This window comes from Oncorhynchus mykiss, chromosome 21 (assembly GCF_013265735.2).
Source record: "Oncorhynchus mykiss isolate Arlee chromosome 21, USDA_OmykA_1.1, whole genome shotgun sequence".
Taxonomy (NCBI): domain Eukaryota; kingdom Metazoa; phylum Chordata; class Actinopteri; order Salmoniformes; family Salmonidae; genus Oncorhynchus; species Oncorhynchus mykiss.
This window is the reverse complement of record NC_048585.1, coordinates 17,638,697-17,657,788: the sequence shown is the minus strand read 5'-3', so window position 1 is coordinate 17,657,788 and position 19,092 is coordinate 17,638,697. Positions and strand designations below refer to the sequence as shown.

The 19,092-nt window shown below is 46.3% G+C and overlaps 1 protein-coding gene across 1 annotated transcript in view; it reads right to left on the bottom strand.

Annotated features, from left to right (window-relative positions):
* Positions 1 to 2,281: 2,281 nt before the first annotated feature.
* The window catches only part of LOC110499879 (staphylococcal nuclease domain-containing protein 1), a 311,077-nt gene continuing 294,266 nt past the window's right edge, over positions 2,282 to 19,092 (bottom strand). The window contains exons 23-24 of the mRNA XM_036957135.1: positions 5,607 to 5,651; positions 2,282 to 3,283 (exon numbers count right to left, since the gene is read on the bottom strand). Coding sequence (XP_036813030.1) covers positions 3,212 to 3,283; positions 5,607 to 5,651 — 117 coding nt within the window. The 3' untranslated portion in view covers positions 2,282 to 3,211. The remainder of the gene's footprint in view (positions 3,284 to 5,606; positions 5,652 to 19,092) is intronic.

The window sequence follows — 19,092 nt, the reverse complement described above, 5'->3', positions numbered from 1 at the left end:
AGTGTAGCGAGCCAACACCGGATTCTTGAATGTCTCACCACTTACTCCACAAGGTCTCTGCAAGCCCTAGAGCAAGCACTTCTTACTAGTACTCTACAGCACTGTAACCTATTGAGAAATCTGCAATTTGGGCTTGTTGATTGCTGGGATTCTTTCCATGAATTTGTGTTGAAATAAAAAAAGCCCTACAGGTGTAAAAATGTAGCTAGAATTTCTCAACTTACTTCACTACAAGACCTAGATAGAACTTTGTTCCCTTCAGCACTGCAATATATTGAGGCATTCTTCTGTAATTTGGCGGTTGTTGACAACCGAGACTCTCTCCCGAGAACTGTCTCAAGTCAACACCAGTATGTCTATAACTGTAATACACAATCTTACCATGCTTCAGCCTCCAATAACCTCCAATGACCACCATTTGGAGAAGACCTGACCTACGACCTAACCCTTTAGCTCCACTCCTCCTTTCCTCCTCCCTCCACAACCTGGAATTGGGGGTAGACGTAATGTCGTAAATGTAAATCTGGTAGACTCCAATTAGTATGATATGTTACGTTTAATATGTGGATGTCCACCAACCATTTCGTATGATATGTTATGAATTACAATTCATATATGTTGTGAATTTGCGTAATGTATGATATGTTGCAAATTACAATTTGTTGTGGTTAACGTTAGCTAAGTAGCTAATGTTAGCTAGGCTAGGGGTTAGGGGTTAAGGTTAGGGGAAGGGTTAGCTAACATGCTAAGTAGTTGCAAAGTAGCAATTAGTTGCACAGTTTCTAATTAGCTAAAATTGTCCATGATGAGGTTCGAACATGCAACCTGTGGGTTGCTAGACGTTTGAATTATACGCCAACCATCCACCCTACTTTTGTTTTTGCCTTAAGTAATCCTCTGTCTTATGTAACCATACCAAACATATCATACTAATTCAAGTGTCCCGGATGTATATTTACTATGTTACGTCTAGTCAGTGAGACCAGGCTGCCCTCCATCAGGTGCCCTAATAGACATCTCATCAGTCTGGAGGAGCAGCCAGGCGTGAAAAGAATGGTGCCTGTAAAAGAGAGAGAGAGAGAGAAAGAGGACGAGAGAGGGAGTAAGAAAAGAGAAGGCTTTTTAAAGCACATCAGACTCAGCAGGTGACTCAAGTGGCTGAAGAAGGCAACGTGCGACAGAGCTCATAGTTGCCCTTGGAGCATATTGCCTCATCCTGCCACCCCATATTTTGTGCCAGTCACTTGTGATAAATTAATAAAGCCATCTCTGATTTGTGCTAAATGAGTAAGGCCTTGCCTGATTGGTTGGTGGGGCAGGAAATGAAGACTGGTGTCTAAAAGGATCCCTTGCTAGCCCATCCTCTGAGGTACTTGTGTATATCTAATAGGATCTAAAATAGGACTTGGACACAGGTGTCAGGTCCTCTTAGGAGGTGGGTGTGTGAACCACATGGATCTCTGGTTGAAGACACTTGAGGGTAATAGTGGAGGAACGACAACACTGCAGCTAGGCTTTTGTTTTAGTCTTTAGATGAATGTACTAATTGGAAGTGGCTCTGGATAAGAGTGTCTAAATGTAAACGTAGCTCTAAAAGACTTGGGTTAACTGATCATGCTCTTAAATAACTAAAGGCTATTGAACATTTTGTGGATTTAATAGCTGAATCAGTTGTTACTTTCGGCATGAAACAAAACCATGCACCCACTGCAGTTCTCCAGGACCGGAGTTGCTATTCCCTGTTGTACAGTGATGTGATCGAGCTATAAACAGATTATCATAAAATATGTACACACAACTCTACGCATGGCAACATTTACATATCCAAGGTGTACATTTATTTTTGCATTCAAAATTCTGTGTAGTCAACTTGTACTTGAGTCGTTGCTCAACCTACGTACTGTCTGAACTGATGCTAATAAATGTGACACTAACCAGCCACTTATCTGTCACCTATGTTTAAATATATCTAGTACAGTCACGTGTGCTGTGTCATTCTGTGGGAACAATGCTTATTTAAGATGCAAATGAGATCAAGGTGTGTAAGAGTCGTTTAAATGGAAGAGGTGACCTACCAAAAGTAGCACTGGTACTTTGAAGTCCTTTGACTAGAACTAGGACACCATAGCCTGGTAAAACCATACTGAAAGATGCGCTCAGCATGATTTCAATGGGGAGCGCAGCATCCGGTCTGGTTTAAACCAGGCTAAGGACATTAACAATCCTTGGTGAAATCTAGCAGCTTTGACTGTTTGGTGATTTCATTCCAGTAACAACATGCTTCTTTTTAATCATTTGCTCATTTTTATTCAGCAGAATTTTTTAATACAACGACAAGGGCTGTCATAAGGAAACAAATCCAAACACTGTTTCTGCTACGGCATACAGAGACAGAGAGACAGAGAGACAGAGATCATCATGTCACCATCATATGTAAACATTACAGAAAGAGGGAGGAGGAAGATGAGAAAATGCTGTTTGTCAAGGAAAGACGAGAATAAAACACTCCCAACATAAACGTTATTAAATGTCATATCACATAGGTATACATCAAGGACAGAAATAAGCTCGTCCGGTTGGTGTGGATCTCGAGCTAGCTTTTTAAAATTAACTTCATAAAACATAGCATTATTCATTTCTTGTCATTCATTGAGGAAGCGTTTCTCTCTGCAAAAAGCTGTTAATAATAAAAGTGAATGGATCCTCTTCTCAAGGCTTAGCCCCTTTCCTGTACAACGGATAGGAGGGATTGGCTGTGGTAGGGATAGGGTAAGGTAGCGATGCGCACGATTAGTGTGGGCGTATGACATCACTAATCAGGAAAGGGGTTGAAAGGATGACATGGCAATTAACGGGGCTCTGCAGCGGGGGGAGGGGGGGGGGACATGATAAGAACAACTGGTAGTGGCTCAGGAAGGGTGGAGAAGAGGAAGGATTGGACAGACACTGTTTTTAGTATGCTCTTTCAGAGTCCGGAGGGAGGAGGAGGAGGAGGAAGGGATGTGCAGAGTAGCAGGAAAGGGGACCAGGAGGATGTGCAGAGTAGCAGGAGAGAGGACCAGGAGGATGAACATGGAATAAAAGGAAGAGAGAGACAATGCTTGTCCTTTACTTTGTTTTATTTTCGTTGAATCGTTTTCTGTCACTTTTTCTCGTCCAATGAGTGCATCTCGTCTTCCGCGTTGGTCTTTGGAATGGTGCCGTGCGGTTTTCATTTTTTTAGTTTGTAGCCAAACTCGTCTGCGTCGTCGTCGCGGAAGTCTCCGTAGCGCCAGATGTTGAGCTGAGATAAAACATGAGACAGAAAAGACCATGAGCGCTCAGTGAATAACTGACAATAAAACAGACCAGCAACCGTCTCACATTAACCTTCAGTTCAAATGGGGGGGGGGGGCTGCTGAGGCTCCCCGAGACAGAGAGAGGCAGAGCGAGAGACAGACAGAGAGAGCAAGAGAGAGAGAGCGAGACAGAGAGAGAGACAGAGAGGCAGAGCGAGAGACAGACAGAGAGAGCAAGAGAGAGAGAGCGAGACAGAGAGAGAGACAAAGAGAGCAAGAGACAGAGCGAGAGACAGACAGAGAGAGCAAGAGTGAGCAAGACAGCGAGAGAGGAAGAGGTAGAGACAGGGGAAGGTAGACAGAGAGAGAGGTAAAGAAGTATAGAGAGAACATCAGTGTACTCTCACACCCCAGTGAGAACGAGGGGAGCATCATCATTGAATCCTTTCCAGAAGGGCCCCGGTGCTTCAGCCGCATCCCTGTCTATTCCCTCTATTCCATTAAATTCACTCCGCTGAGCTCTGCATCCCTCATCAAGCATCCAGGCAATTTCCTGCTAAACGTTCCGTTTGACGCGCAATGGGAAGGGCGGTGGTAGTGTGTGAGGGGGCATTCTAGGTGGGGACGCAAGAAGTTGTGTGTGTGTGTGTGTGAGAGATGTTTCACGACACCAACCAAGGCCCCCTCCTCTCCTCATCAGCAGTGTGTGATCAGCTGTTAACATGACGATTCACAGCCAATTAGTGCCCATGCTAATTTGCACTAGTCGTTAGGAAGCGGCTGCCATGTTGTCTTTCCTGTTTCTCTTCCGTCGATGCCTTGTCACTCGTTCCGGCCTTTTGGAGAACTACATCTCATTTACACCAATTTTGCCTGTGATTGGACGATTGTTTGGGCATGGCGTTGCGTGATTGGACAATATGTCAAAGCAGTGAGAGCGTTTGTCTTGTGACTGGCTGCTGAAGAGAACTGTGCCTTCTTGAAGGTCACAGTGTTTAAGGAGGATAAATGGATGCCACCTGTTTACCATAAATCAGGTAAAACAAGCACCCCAAGACTAGAAAAACTAATCTATATAAGGTCATTGGGCTATGCTCTTGGGCAAGATACAGTAAACAGTTACTGTATAACTAGGAGTATTAGGATTGAGCGGTGTAATCGCAAGGATAATGAAACTGGGCTGATACTTTTTGTATATGCTCTGTCATCTGACTAGACGATTGGCTAGTGTACCTAAACAGATAGAACCACCTGCGTTTGGATTGGTTGCTGTGCTGTGAGCGGACCCTGGGGTGTGTGGAGGGGGGCAAGCGGACCCTGGGGTGTGTGGAGGGGGGCAAGCGGACCCTGGGGTGTGTGGAGGTGGGCAAGCGGACCCTGGGGTGTGTGGAGGTGGGCAAGCGGACCCTGGGGTGTGTGGAGGGGGGCAAGCGGACCCTGGGGTGTGTGGAGGGGGGCAAGCGGACCCTGGGGTGTGTGGAGGGGGGCAAGCGGACCCTGGGGTGTGTGGAGGGGGGCAAGCGGACCCTGGGGTGTGTGGAGGGGGGCAAGCGGACCCTGGGGTGTGTGGAGGGGGGCAAGCGGACCCTGGGGTGTGTGGAGGTGGGCAAGCGGACCCTGGGGTGTGTGGAGGTGGGCAAGCGGACCCTGGGGTGTGTGGAGGTGGGCAAGCGGACCCTGGGGTGTGTGGAGGTGGGCAAGCGGACCCTGGGGTGTGTGGAGGGGGGCAAGCGGACCCTGGGGTGTGTGGAGGGGGGCAAGCGGACCCTGGGGTGTGTGGAGGGGGGCAAGCGGACCCTGGGGTGTGTGGAGGTGGGCAAGCGGACCCTGGGGTGTGTGGAGGTGGGAAAGCGGACCCTGGGGTGTGTGGAGGTGGGCAAGCGGACCCTGGGGTGTGTGGAGGTGGGTAAGAGTCCTGTGTGCCATGTGGATGCCATCTATCCCTCTCTCCCTCTCCCTCTCTTGCTTTCTCTCCATCAGCGTGGGCCTGCACAGACTGTGGGCCAGCGTCCATTTAGGACAGCACTGCCTGCCAATGAGATGTGTCACGTCTTCAGAGAACAGACAGGTGGAGAGAAAGACAGAGGGAGCAGAGAAATGAAGGAGAGCTCCTTTCTTCTACTAGTAGTTGTAATTACAGCTTTGGAAACACCGGTTTACCTGTCATGCCAATAAAGCCAGGCTGAATTTGTATTGTGTTGAGTGAGCTAGTATGAAACAGGGAGAGAAAAGTGAGAAAGAGGGAGAGACACAGAGAGAGAGGTAGAGAGAGAGAGAGAGCGAGAGAGAGGGAGCAAGAGACGTAAAGAGGTAGAGAGAGAAACTTACCCTGGCAGTCTTGGCAGACTCCTGACCGTTGAGATACTCCGTCACCTGAGAGAGAGAACATGCATTAGTGTTGCAACTAAACCAGACTGAATTCTGTGGAGAGAAACACATTGGGTGCATCTCAACTCTCTAATTAATGTAGCCTCCTCGACTCGTCTCCTTTCCTTCATTGAAAATCGTCTCAGTGCAGACGAATGAGAAGGACACAAGTGGAGGACGCCACTTTAGACTATCAACACGCACCGACAAACACCTTCCCACCCATACATTCATAACACACATGTCGACAGGCTTCATTGGTAGCACTGCATTGCACATGGTAACAACAAAAACAGCTAGGTCATCATCAGATCAATAGGAAACGCGGATGCTAACCGCTAGCCCACCTGCTAACAGCTAACAACAGCGAGCAATCAAGCCAAGTGGCTCTCGTCTATACAGCGAGCTAGCTTTTAGAGCCTTCCTATTTAGCATTTAATTACAATCAAAATGCATTCACGTTTCACATGTCAGCGATAGACTAGCAGGGTAAGAGAGGCTCACTACCTGCCCACGCTAGTGATGAAATCAGACCTGTATTGTGATTGTACTGCATCACAAGGGCAGGTGATTAGTCGGCGAGGGCCCTGATAGAGCAGTGAATGGTGGGAATAGAGTCAGGAAGTCAGAATCCTCTAGGATATTGAGGTCTGTAAATTAAGTAGATTGTGCTCGTCTATGTCTGGGTCTTTGTTAGGGCTGGGAATGATGATATTAACATGTTACTTAGGTGCTAATATGTTATGTAGGGACGGCAGGTAGCCTAGTGGTTAGAGCGTTGTTGGATCGAATCCCCGAGCTGACAAGGTAAAAATCTATCGTTCTGCCCCTGAACAAGGGGCACAAGTTCCCCGGTAGGCCGTCATTGTAAATAAGAATGTGTTCTTAACTGACTTGCCTAGTTAAATAAAGGTTCAATAAAATTATCACAATTCTACATGGATGGCAATTCGATACTGCGATTTGTTGTTGCAAACATACTGCTCACCATATGTCTGAGGCAGAGGAACAAGATAGAGTCATGAGAAAACAAGTTTGATCAGTCATGTAAATGTGCTGAAAACAAATTGGCTTCCTACTTAAAAAGAAGATGGAGAACAAGCTATGAAGGAAAATACTGGAGATGTGGTGTGCAGGTACAGCCAACTAGCACAAAAATCGTATTATCAAAATAATATGATATATCCTCAAATATAACTGTAGTAGACTCTGTAGATTTTTCTCCCCCTTCCTTAGTCTTTGTGTAAGTGTGGGAAATTAGGCTGGCTTGGATAGACAGGATTTGACTCGTGATGCTTCGGATCAGATGAGAGTGAGTGAGAGAAAGTGAGAGAGAGAGGCAGAGTGAGAGAGACAGTGCGATACTGACAGAGAGAGACAGAAAGAGAGAGAGAGAGAGAGAAGCGGCAGACAGGCTGGGCATATTGACCTCTTATTATGCCAGAGTGTCCATTTAGCCCCATTGACTGAGCCTGACGATGAGTCACAGGACACAGCATGACGAGACCGAGGGATGGGGGAGGGAGGTAGAGAGATGGAGGGAGGGGGTGGAGAAGAGTCTTAAAATGAGAGAGACAGAAAGGAAATGTCCGGTTACGGTCAAGAGAGACTGTGGGTATTGTCTGTCCGTGTGTGTGTGTATAGAGGCTGAACAGCTCCAAACCAGGAGGGTGCACTGCACTGTGACTGAGCGGTTTAGCTCTACATGGTTCTGGCCAGCCCTCCTCTCTCTCCTCCAACCCAAGCTAACCCAGCCTCAGCTCTGACTCATTCCTGCCAGCGTGATCGATGGGGAGGCTTTTGGAGTGTGTGTCTCGGGTCAGTCAGGGGAAAAGTGGGTGGGGAGGGAGGATACACAAGATGGAGGGTGGGTTGAAGAGGAGGAAATGGGTGATAGGGGAGAATTGGCAGAGGAGTGGGGAAGAGAAAGGGGTCGAAGGCAATGAAGAGGGGAGAATAAGAGTGAGGGGAAGGGGTGGAGGAAGACAGGGAAAATAAGGGATGAGAAGAGGGGACAGATAAGGAGGAGAGAAGGGGTGAGAGGGTGAAGAGTGGAAGAGAGTGAGTCAAAGGCTGAGGAGGAGGGGGTGAGACAGTCTACTCTATACAGTACCATATTAACCACAGAGGGTTCCATCATGCATCATAACTGATCAGGAGAACAGATGAGACTCCCGGCCAAGGAAATGAACACAGATATAGGAGAACGGCAGATGTTGAAAACTGCAGAGCGTGGATTCTGCATCGGGTTTAATTGCTTAGCTAGCTGGTATACACTGGTTCATTTGATAGCAACCCAGAACACATGAGGGTCAGGGAGAAAAACATACTTCAGTACAGCTGGATCGTACAGCTTTGTGTGTGTGTGTGTGTGTGTGTGTGGGGGGGGGGGGGGGGGGGGTGTCGAAAACTGCAACCGCTGCATAAGCTATCAATCAAAGCTAACTAAGAGTGAGAATTTAGAAAAGGGGACAGCAGATGTTCACATATCTCCTTCCCAAACAGATGTGACCATACGGAGGTCCTAGTCCATAGCATTAACGTCTTACTTCAGAGGTCTGCGGTGACATTTGAGTGGCTGGGAGGGGTCCGGATACGCCATGTTAAAAGTATTTTAGTGCCCCGTGTCCTTCATGACTACTGATGTAGGTTAAAGTCCCTGGATGGAATTACATCATCTTGTCATTTCCTTTCATCCACCACCGACCCACCTACCGTCTGCTTTGGAGACCTCTTAGTGTAACCCCATCTCAATAATGACCTCATATTTGGTCCTGGCCAATAGCAGGGGACTATATGGAGGCATTACTATATGAATGAGAGGGATCTGCCAGACAGCTAGCCAAGCTCTTTGTCCTTTAACTAAGGGGTGCCTTCCTGACAGACCGTCTCCTGCTGTTCTCTTCAGTACAGTATGTGAGAGCAGGAAACCAGTGTGTGTGCCTAGCATCCTCCTAATATGGGCCCATATGCTGTTCCAGAAAAGCCCTTTCAGGACCTTTTCACAGCCACCAGACGGTCTCTACTTCCACTGGAGGAGGACAATCACTAGCCAATAAACCAGCAAACAAGAAGAATATGGAACCAAATATCTCAACTAAATCAATAAATAGGATGGGGGGGTAGGCGTTGTGTATTTCAGAATGATAGTAGGGGGAGAGGAGGAAGAACGAGAGACTGTAAGAGAGAGAGATATAATAGTACTGTATGACCCCACAGAACTCCATATGCCAGACAGATGCCCCTGGTCCCATCTATACCAGGTTGGTGTTGAACAACCTGCCACTACCTGGCAGACCGGGAGGTGGTGGGAATATGGTGTTGGTGAACAACCTGCCACTACCTGGCAGACTGGGAGGTGGTGGGAATATGGTGTTGGTGAACAACCTGCCACTACCTGGCAGACCGGGAGGTGGTGGGAATATGGTGTTGGTGAACAACCTGCCACTACCTGGCAGACTGGGAGGTGGTGGGAATATGGTGTTGGTGAACAACCTGCCACTACCTGGCAGACCGGGAGGTGGTGTTGGTGAACAACCTGCCACTACCTGGCAGACTGGGAGGTGGTGGGAATATGGTGTTGGTGAACAACCTGCCACTACCTGGCAGACTGGGAGGTGGTGGGAATATGGTGTTGGTGAACAACCTGCCACTACCTGGCAGACTGGGAGGTGGTGGGAATATGGTGTTGGTGAACAACCTGCCACTACCTGGCAGACCGGGAGGTGGTGGGAATATGGTGTTGGTGAACAACCTGCCACTACCTGGCAGACCGGGAGGTGGTGGGAATATGGTGTTGGTGAACAACCTGCCACTACCTGGCAGACCGGGAGGTGGTGGGAATATGGTGTTGGTGAACAACCTGCCACTACCTGGCAGACTGGGAGGTGGTGGGAATATGGTGTTGGTGAACAACCTGCCACTACCTGGCAGACTGGGAGGTGGTGGGAATATGGTGTTGGTGAACAACCTGCCACTACCTGGCAGACCGGGAGGTGGTGGGAATATGGTGTTGGTGAACAACCTGCCACTACCTGGCAGACTGGGAGGTGGTGGGAATATGGTGTTGGTGAACAACCTGCCACTACCTGGCAGACCGGGAGGTGGCGGGAATATGGTGTTGGTGAACAACCTGCCACTACCTGGCAGACTGGGAGGTGGTGGGAATATGGTGTTGGTGAACAACCTGCCACTACCTGGCAGACTGGGAGGTGGTGGAATATGGTGTTGGTGAACAACCTGCCACTACCTGGCAGACTGGGAGGTGGTGGGAATATGGTGTTGGTGAACAACCTGCCACTACCTGGCAGACCGGGAGGTGGTGGGAATATGGTGTTGGTGAACAACCTTCCACTACCTGGCAGACTGGGAGGTGGTGGGAATATGGTGTTGGTGAACAACCTGCCACTACCTGGCAGACCGGGAGGTGGTGGGAATATGGTGTTGGTGAACAACCTGCCACTACCTGGCAGACCGGGAGGTGGTGGGAATATGGTGTTGGTGAACAACCTGCCACTGCCTGGCAGACCGGGAGGTGGTGGGAATATGGTGTTGGTGAACAACCTGCCACTACCTGGCAGACTGGGAGGTGGCGGGAATATGGTGTTGGTGAACAACCTGCCACTACCTGGCAGACCGGGAGGTGGTGGGAATATGGTGTTGGTGAACAACCTGCCACTACCTGGCAGACCGGGAGGTGGTGGGAATATGGTGTTGGTGAACAACCTGCCACTACCTGGCAGACTGGGAGGTGGTGGGAATATGGTGTTGGTGAACAACCTGCCACTACCTGGCAGACCGGGAGGTGGTGGGAATATGGTGTTGGTGAACAACCTGCCACTACCTGGCAGACCGGGAGGTGGTGGGAATATGGTGTTGGTGAACAACCTGCCACTACCTGGCAGACCGGGAGGTGGTGGGAATATGGTGTTGGTGAACAACCTGCCACTACCTGGCAGACTGGGAGGTGGTGGGAATATGGTGTTGGTGAACAACCTGCCACTACCTGGCAGACCGGGAGGTGGTGGGAATATGGTGTTGGTGAACAACCTGCCACTACCTGGCAGACCGGGAGGTGGTGGGAATATGGTGTTGGTGAACAACCTGCCACTACCTGGCAGACTGGGAGGTGGTGGGAATATGGTGTTGGTGAACAACCTGCCACTACCTGGCAGACCGGGAGGTGGTGGGAATATGGTGTTGGTGAACAACCTGCCACTACCTGGCAGACTGGGAGGTGGTGGGAATATGGTGTTGGTGAACAACCTGCCACTACCTGGCAGACCGGGAGGTGGTGTTGGTGAACAACCTGCCACTACCTGGCAGACCGGGAGGTGGTGGGAATATGGTGTTGGTGAACAACCTGCCACTACCTGGCAGACCGGGAGGTGGTATTCTTTCTGGTTCAGGATGAACAGATCATGTGCATCCTGTTATTTGGTACAGAGAGTACATTCATTACCATAGTGTCTGACTCAATGCAGGTGATGCCTTAGAACCCCATTATAGTCAATCTGGAATAATGTTCTTCATTTTGTACAACAAAGATAACGCTCGTTAGCAACACTAAATATCAGTCGTATTATACACCCGATGCCTTCTCCGACTTGCAAAACATCCCTCTTTCCCTTTCCCCCAAAACGCAAAAAGGGAGAATGAATAGTCAGCAATAGATTAACAACTGGTATCCAATTTATCTTCTGAACAGTCTGCCTCTGTACTTGTGAATAACAACGACTCCTCGCTTCGTAGTTCTTTCCAGGCTTGTCTGACTCTGCAGTCCTGGGTGTTAGCCTTAAAGCTGCAAAATGTAACTTTTTGGGCGACATGACCAAATTCGCATAGAGTTATAGATCTGTCATTCTCATTGAAAGCAGGTCTAAGAAGAGGTCAATCTGTTCTATGTGCGCTATTTCTATGCTTCCCATTCTTAAGTTTAGTTTTTGAGTCTTTTACTTTCAGTTTTGTACAGCAGCTTCAAACAGCTGAACAATATTTTTGGTTATGGAAAATACATTTCATGGGTTTAGATGGTATAATGATTCTCTACACTAGACTTGTGTGTTTTGTAACATAAACTGAAATTAGGCAAACTATTAGAATTTGAGCAACCAGGAAATGGTGGAGCTATTTCTGCATAGTTCATCTTTAAGTGATATCCCTCACAGAGAAACCGAGAGGTAGACTGGCTGTCTGTCTTTCCTATGAATAGTGCATGGCGGGATGAGACTGTGTTCTCCCCATGTCTCTCCAGACATCCTGGTAACATGGATTTGATTTGAAAAGGACCTCTTTTAATCACAGCAGTCTTCGTCAGAGACTGCTCCATGGAGGCTGTGTGTGGGAGTGTGTGTGTGTGCCATCTGTGCATGTCTGTGTGTGTGAGTACGGTATGTCTGCCTGTGTGTGTGTGTTTGTGTGACTGCGTCTCTGCATGCGCGTGTGTGTGTCCCTCACTGAAGTCCCTGTGAGGCATGCTGGGACAGGCCCCGGTACATGCTGGTAGCTCCAGCAGTGTGGTCTGTCGGGGGCTTTCAGGCAGCGAGGGGGACAACGTGGCATGACAGCACCCAGCAAACGATGGTTCGACGAGTTCAGGAGGACCAACGACAGGGGAGCGCCCCATCAGAGGACCGTGAGTGCAGGCACACAACGCACCACGTTATATAGGCTATACACACACACATATACATGGGTATAGGACTGTTACGGTGACCGTATTACCGTCACGAGTCATGATCGCAGTCAAATTCCACGTGACCGCTTAGTCACGGTCACTAGGCTTCTCCAAGCTCTGATGCTGCTGATGGTTATTAGTACAAATTGCTAACTGCCTGGTACTCAGTACTCTATTGTCCCTCTAATCACTATGACATCAATGCAAATGTTATCGAAAATCCAATTCAAACACTTCATGAGAGTCCATGAGCTCATGTTGCAACATTTCTTTAGGCTATACAATTGTGTGAGAAAACAGAGTGATGGCCTCTATTAAAAAGAGGAAGATCCCATCCGCGTTCTATAGGCTAGGCCTACTATATTTATATCTCAGCTTTCCTAATATTAAGCACATTGCTTCGCTTTACTACAGGAGTATAGCCTACCTGGCTGGCATGTAAATTAACTACAGGATAGCCAGATCAGGGCCTAACATAAGGACAACAGAGTATGCTAGTGTGTTCATCTGAAATAGTCTACATTTTCTTCATATCGTGTTTCTTTAGACCTGTCTAAAACAAATAATATATTTATTTTTGATGGTGTAGGCTATATTACATGGATTTATTAGACTTTTTAAAATGTAGGTGTTCCAAAGTTCTGCATCAGTGGCTTGTAGGCTGTGTGTGGAAGCCAGGAGATGTTAAACATGTTTATGTTAATTAACAGTCAATTACCGTGAGACCGATAGTTATTAGCTTGACAATCGCTGGCTGACAAAATGTCATGACCACAGCCCTACTCTTGGATAGAAACATTGTAAACAAGGTTATTAAAAAGGTATGTGGGCCTATCCCACACACACAGACACCAGGTAGAGACACACAGGCTGAGAACTTTGAGATTTGACCTACACAAGTGCATTTGATGCTAAAATACACAGACAGACCAATGTAATCATGTCTCTTGTAGGTCATTTTCCACTGAAAGAAAATGTTGACCATATAAACCAGCCTAAATGATTATGATACAACAAAAGTAAGTATTAAAAAAAGGGAACCCTATAGACATGGCTAAAGATGAGTTGGCTAAAGACGAGTTGGCAGAAAACTAGGGCAGACCTAGGTTAGAGTAGCAGTAAGTTTGTTTCTATTTCTCTTTTATTGTCTCTCCCCATGAGATCACCCACTGTGAAGTGACAGAAGTTTAAATGACCTACACCCACTCTCCAACCCCAACCCTCACTTCCCCCCTCTGTCTCTCCCTCCTCTCCTGACCCTAGGGTGCGGGGGAGGCAGGAGTGTGTGTGTGGTCGGGTCAGGGGAAATAGAGCTTGGCTAGTGGCGCGTGTCACTGTCACCCTGGACATGTCACAAGGCCCCCAGAGCACTGCTGCTGGCGGTGTGTGTGTGTGGGTATGAGAGGTAGGGTCGATAGGAAAGTGTCCATTGCGCGTTCAACACGAACTCTTACTGGTTAATGAGGTATCGAACAGTCAGGAGGAAGGGGCATGCTTTTGCACACTCCACAGTGTACTGGCGGGGGGTGATGGGACATGACAGGGACCCATGGGGGGTTTAGGGTGAGGGGGTCGATGGCAAGCTGTCAACCAGACAAAGTTGGTTGAAAGTACTGCAAAAGGCCATTGAGTACACCACGACAAAAGAGTTAGCCTGTATGTCTCAGAACTGTCTATCTTTACTGCCTATGATAGGTGAGTGATTGGTTGTGTCTCTCTGTGTGTCTGTAGGGCCTCGGAGCCCCCCAGAGTCCGTGCTGCTATTGAGTACTCAATTTATCTCTGCTGTTCACTGATAAGGGCAGACGACTGTATTAACAGACAAACCTACAATTCCCATGTGGCATTTCATCTCTACCCCACTGTTCAATTACACTGATAGAAGAAACTACATTTCCCATGAGGCATCACAGCAATGCCCCACCACACAATTACCCTGTAATAGAAGAAACTGCATTTCCCATGGGGCATCATGTCTGCCTTCAGCACAATAGAAAAAACTACACATCCCCAAAGCACCTCATTTGTTCCTCTCGGCACAGTTACACCAAAATGTAACTTCACTTGCACAAGGCATTTTCACCACAGAATAATTACACTAACCCATATATATATATCCGTCATTGAAAATAAGAATTTGTTCTTAACTGACTTGCCTAGTTAAATAAAGGTTTAAAAAATCTCTCTCTCTCTATATATATATATATATATATATATATATATATATATATATATATATATATATATATATATATATATATATATATATATATATATATATATATATATATATATATATAGAGAGATTTTTTAAACCTTTATTTAACTAGGCAAGTCAGTTAAGAACAAATTCTTATTTTCAATGACGGCCTTGGAACAGTGGGTTAATTGCCTTGTTCAGGGGCAGAATGACAGATTTGTACCTTGTCAGCTAGGGGATTTGACCTTACAAGCTTTCGGTTGCTCGTCCAATGCTCTAACCACTAGGCTACCTGCCGCCCCATTTAACACCAACAAAGAAACTACACTACCCACAAATCACATCATCCGTCCTCTCATAATAAAATGTACACTGCAACTCCCCAAAACACTACATTTCCCATGAGGCAGCACATCCATCCCTTCACAGTAGTGCAATTGACCTACACTGCCAAAATAAAAATCATCTGTTGGGAAATAAACTACAGATCCCATGGGGCCTCTCATCTGCAGAACAGCACAGCAATTAAAAGCAAGTGTTGGTCTGATCCCCAGCTCTCATATCCCTCTTCAGCTTGGGCTTCAAGCAGCAGCGTACGTCCTTCTAAACTCTCCGGCTCCATCCACATCACAGCTGCCTTCTGCTCTCTCCCTCCCTCCCAAAACACTCCACACTCACATGCCTGCATCAGCACAAACACAAACACTGGCGCTAGCGACGCTAACACTGGAGCTAACACCAAAGTCAAAACAACAATCCTAGCTCAAAGCGCTAGGTGAGTGTTGTGTATTAGCTTATGTCGCTACAAAGAGCCAACCAGGGCATAACATTAACATCCGCCAAATGTGGGTAGATTTAGGTAATGGTTGGTAACGTAAGTGGGTGGTCAATTTGCAGGGCTCTATATTGCATGTACGAATATAAATATAGTGAAAAAGTCAAGAATGAGCACGTGCGAGGAAAATGCTGCAGTAGCTGTTTTCAAAGTATTTCTGCCGTTTTGTTTCATAGCTGCTAATCGCACAAATAAATATGAATCTATATCCCACCTCATCAAGCAACACTGCCTGGCAGGAGAGATTTGTGCACTGTGCTGATTCATTTTTGGAGGCGCTGCGCACAGGCATAAAAGTTGGTCAAATTTACTTGAAAGTCAACAAAGCGAGACTTTGTCCTCGTGTTTCTTGGCTATTTACATTGTTTAGTTCACAAGGTCGGGTGTTTCTAAATGGAAGTTTGAGTCTGCTGCTTCAACTGATGCAAAGAGATGTTGTCTACTCCTAGTCAGAACCCAAATCTCTCTCACACAGACCCGTGACAGGACTCCAGCGGCATGGTTACCACGGTAACCTCCCAGCCTGAACATTTTGTCTCTGATATGTTCTCGGGTCACAAAAAATGAAATTGAGCTATTCCTCACATTATTTCTTACTAATAAATGTTTGGTTTTTTAGAAACATTAAGCATGGCGATCATCATTTGTTTTAAGTAATTATGGCGCAAAAATATTTTGGCTGACCAATTTTTCTATCTACCTGCCACAGTGGCTGGTGGACCAAAAATAAAATTAGTTAAATTAGTTAAATAAAGGTTAAAAAGAAAATTATAGGAGAGTCAGCGCTTGAAGCTAACTGTAACGCGGGCTGTTTCATCTGAGGCCCAAAAACTTTCAGAACAAATGTTCTATTGAAAAGGACTAGGGATAATATACGAGGTTCATGCTACGTTGGTGATTGATAATTAGCAAGAGGCTTCTGTGTTTTGTAATTGATTGTTAATTAGCAAAAGGGGAGATGATTAGCTTGTAGAGCTAATTAACTTTTTCGCTCGATTACAGCGTTCGCTTAGCGCAGCCTGATTGTGCGTCAGTCATCTGACGTCGTCGCCTTTGGTTGGCCTACTTTTACTGTGATGATCGAGCACCAAGATGGTGTCTGTACGACCGTACTGGAACTTAATGCTTTTTAATAGACTTCAACTTCAAGTCATGGAATGAATCGCTTTTGTGTCAGATAGGAATGTGTGTGTGTGGTGACAGTATGCTGTGAATGTGGCTGACAAGAGAATATTCTCTCGATGAAAGATGGTGAATGTACAGTTGAAGTCAGAAGTTTACATACACCTTAGCCAAATACATTTAAACACAGTTTTTCCACAATTCCTGACATTTAATCCCTGTCTTAGGTCAGTTAGGATCACCACTTTATTTGAAGAATGTGAAATGTCAGAATAAGAGTAGAGAGAATGATTTATTTCAGTGGGTCAAAAGTTTATACACTCAATTTGTATTTAGTAGCATTGCCATTAAATTGTTTAACTTGGGTCAAATGTTTTGGGTAGCCTTCCACAAGCTTCCCACAATAAGTTGGGTGAATTTTGGCCTATTCCTCCTGACAGAGCTGGTGTAACTGAGTCAGGTTTGTAGGCCTCCATGCCCGCACAGGCTTTTTCAGTTCTGCCCACAAATTTTATATGAGATTGAGGTCAGGGCTTTGTGATGGCCACTCCAATACCTTGACTTTGTTGTCCTTAAGCCATTTTGCCACAACTTTGGAAGTATGCTTGGGATCATTGTCCATTTGGAAGACCCATTTGCAACCAAGCTTTAATTTCCTGACTGATGTCATGAGATGTTGCTTCAATATATAATTTTTCTCCCTCATGATGCCATCTATTTTGTGAAGTGCACCAGTCCCTCCTGCAGCAAAGCACACCCACAACATGATGCCACCACCCTGTGCTTCAAAGTTGGGATGGTGTTCTTCGGCTTGCAAGCATCCCTCCTTTCCCTCCAAACATAACGATGGTCATTGTGGCCAAACGGTTCTATTTTTGTTTCATCAGACCAGAGGACATTTCTCCAAAAAGTACAATCTTTGTCCCCATGTGCATCTGCAAACCGTAGTCTGGCTTTTATATGGCGGTTTTGGAGAATGGCTTCTTCCTTGCTGAGCGGCCTTTCAGGTTATGTAGATATAGGACTCGTTTTACTGTGGATATAGATACTTTTGTACCTGTTTCCTCCAGCATCTTCACAAGGTCCTTTGTTGTTGCTCTCGGATTGATTTGCACTTTTCGCACCACAGTATGTTCATCTCTAGGAGACAGAACGCGTCTCCTTCCTGTGCGGTATGACGCCTGAGTGGTCCCATGGTGTTTATACTTGCGTACTATTGTTTGTACAGATGAACATGGTACTTTCAGGCGTTTGGAAATTGATCCCAAGGATGAACTAGATTTGTGGTCTACAATTTTTCTTGGCTGATTTCTTTTGATTTTCCCATGCACTGAGTTTGAAGGTAAGCCTTGAAATACATCCACAGGTGCAACTCCAATTGACTCAAATGATGTCAATTAGCCTCAGAAGTTTCTAAAGCCATGACATCATTTTCCCGACTTTTCCAAGCTGTTAAAAGGCACAGTCAACTTAGTGTATGTAAACTTCTGACCCATTGGAATTGTGATACAGTGAAATAATCTGTATGTAAACAATTGTTGGAAAAATGACTTGTGTCATGCAAAGTAGATGTCCTAACAGACTTTCCAAAACTATAGTTTTTAACAAAAAATTTGTGGAGTTGTTGAAAAACGAGTTTTAAGGACTCCAAACTAAGTGTATGTAAACTTCCGACTTCAACTGTATGTGTGTGAGAGAGAACGAGAGAAAGACATACAGAAAATGAGAGAGATAAAGGGAGAGTAAGAGAGAGCGTGCGACAGAGGGACATGCAGACAGTAAAAGACAGAGAGAGAGATTGGGTCCCAATCCAGTGCAATAAGGTAAAAAGTGTTCACTGTGCAAAAGTGTGAGGAGGAAAAGGGCCCATTGATTGTGGTGTTATCCAATGCCATCTGGCAGACAGACAGCAGATGTAGAGTGGCAGTTATGGGGACGGGTCTGGTAGTTATGGGGACGGGTCTGGTAGTTATGGGGACGGGTCTGGTAGTTATGGGTCTGGTAGTTATGGGGACGGATCTGGTAGCTCAGGTGTATATATATATATCTTCACAAGGTCCTTTGTTGTTGTATATACACACATACACACACACTGCTCAAAAAAATAAAGGGAACACTAAAATAACACATCCTAGATCTGAATGAATTAAATATTCTTATTAAATACTTTTTTCTTTACATAGTTGAATGTGCTGACAACAATTATCAACCCATGGAGGTCTGGATTTGGAGTCACACTCAAAATTAAAGTGGAAAACCACACTACAGGCTGATCCAACTTTGATGTAATGTCCTTAAAACAAGTCAAAATGAGGCTCAGTAGTGTGTGTGGCCTCCACGTGCCTGTATGACCTCCCTACAACGCCTGGGCATGCTCCTGATGAGGTGGCGGATGGTCTCCTGAGGGATCTCCTCCCAGACCTGGACTAAAGCATCTGCCAACTCCTGGACAGTCTGTGGTGCAACAGATGGAGTGAGACATGATGTCCCAGATGTGCTCAATTGGATTCAGGTCTGGGGAACGGGCGGGCCAGTCCATAGCATCAATGCCTTCCTCTTGCAGGAACTGCTGACACACTCCAGCCACATGAGGTCTAGCATTGTCTTGCATTAG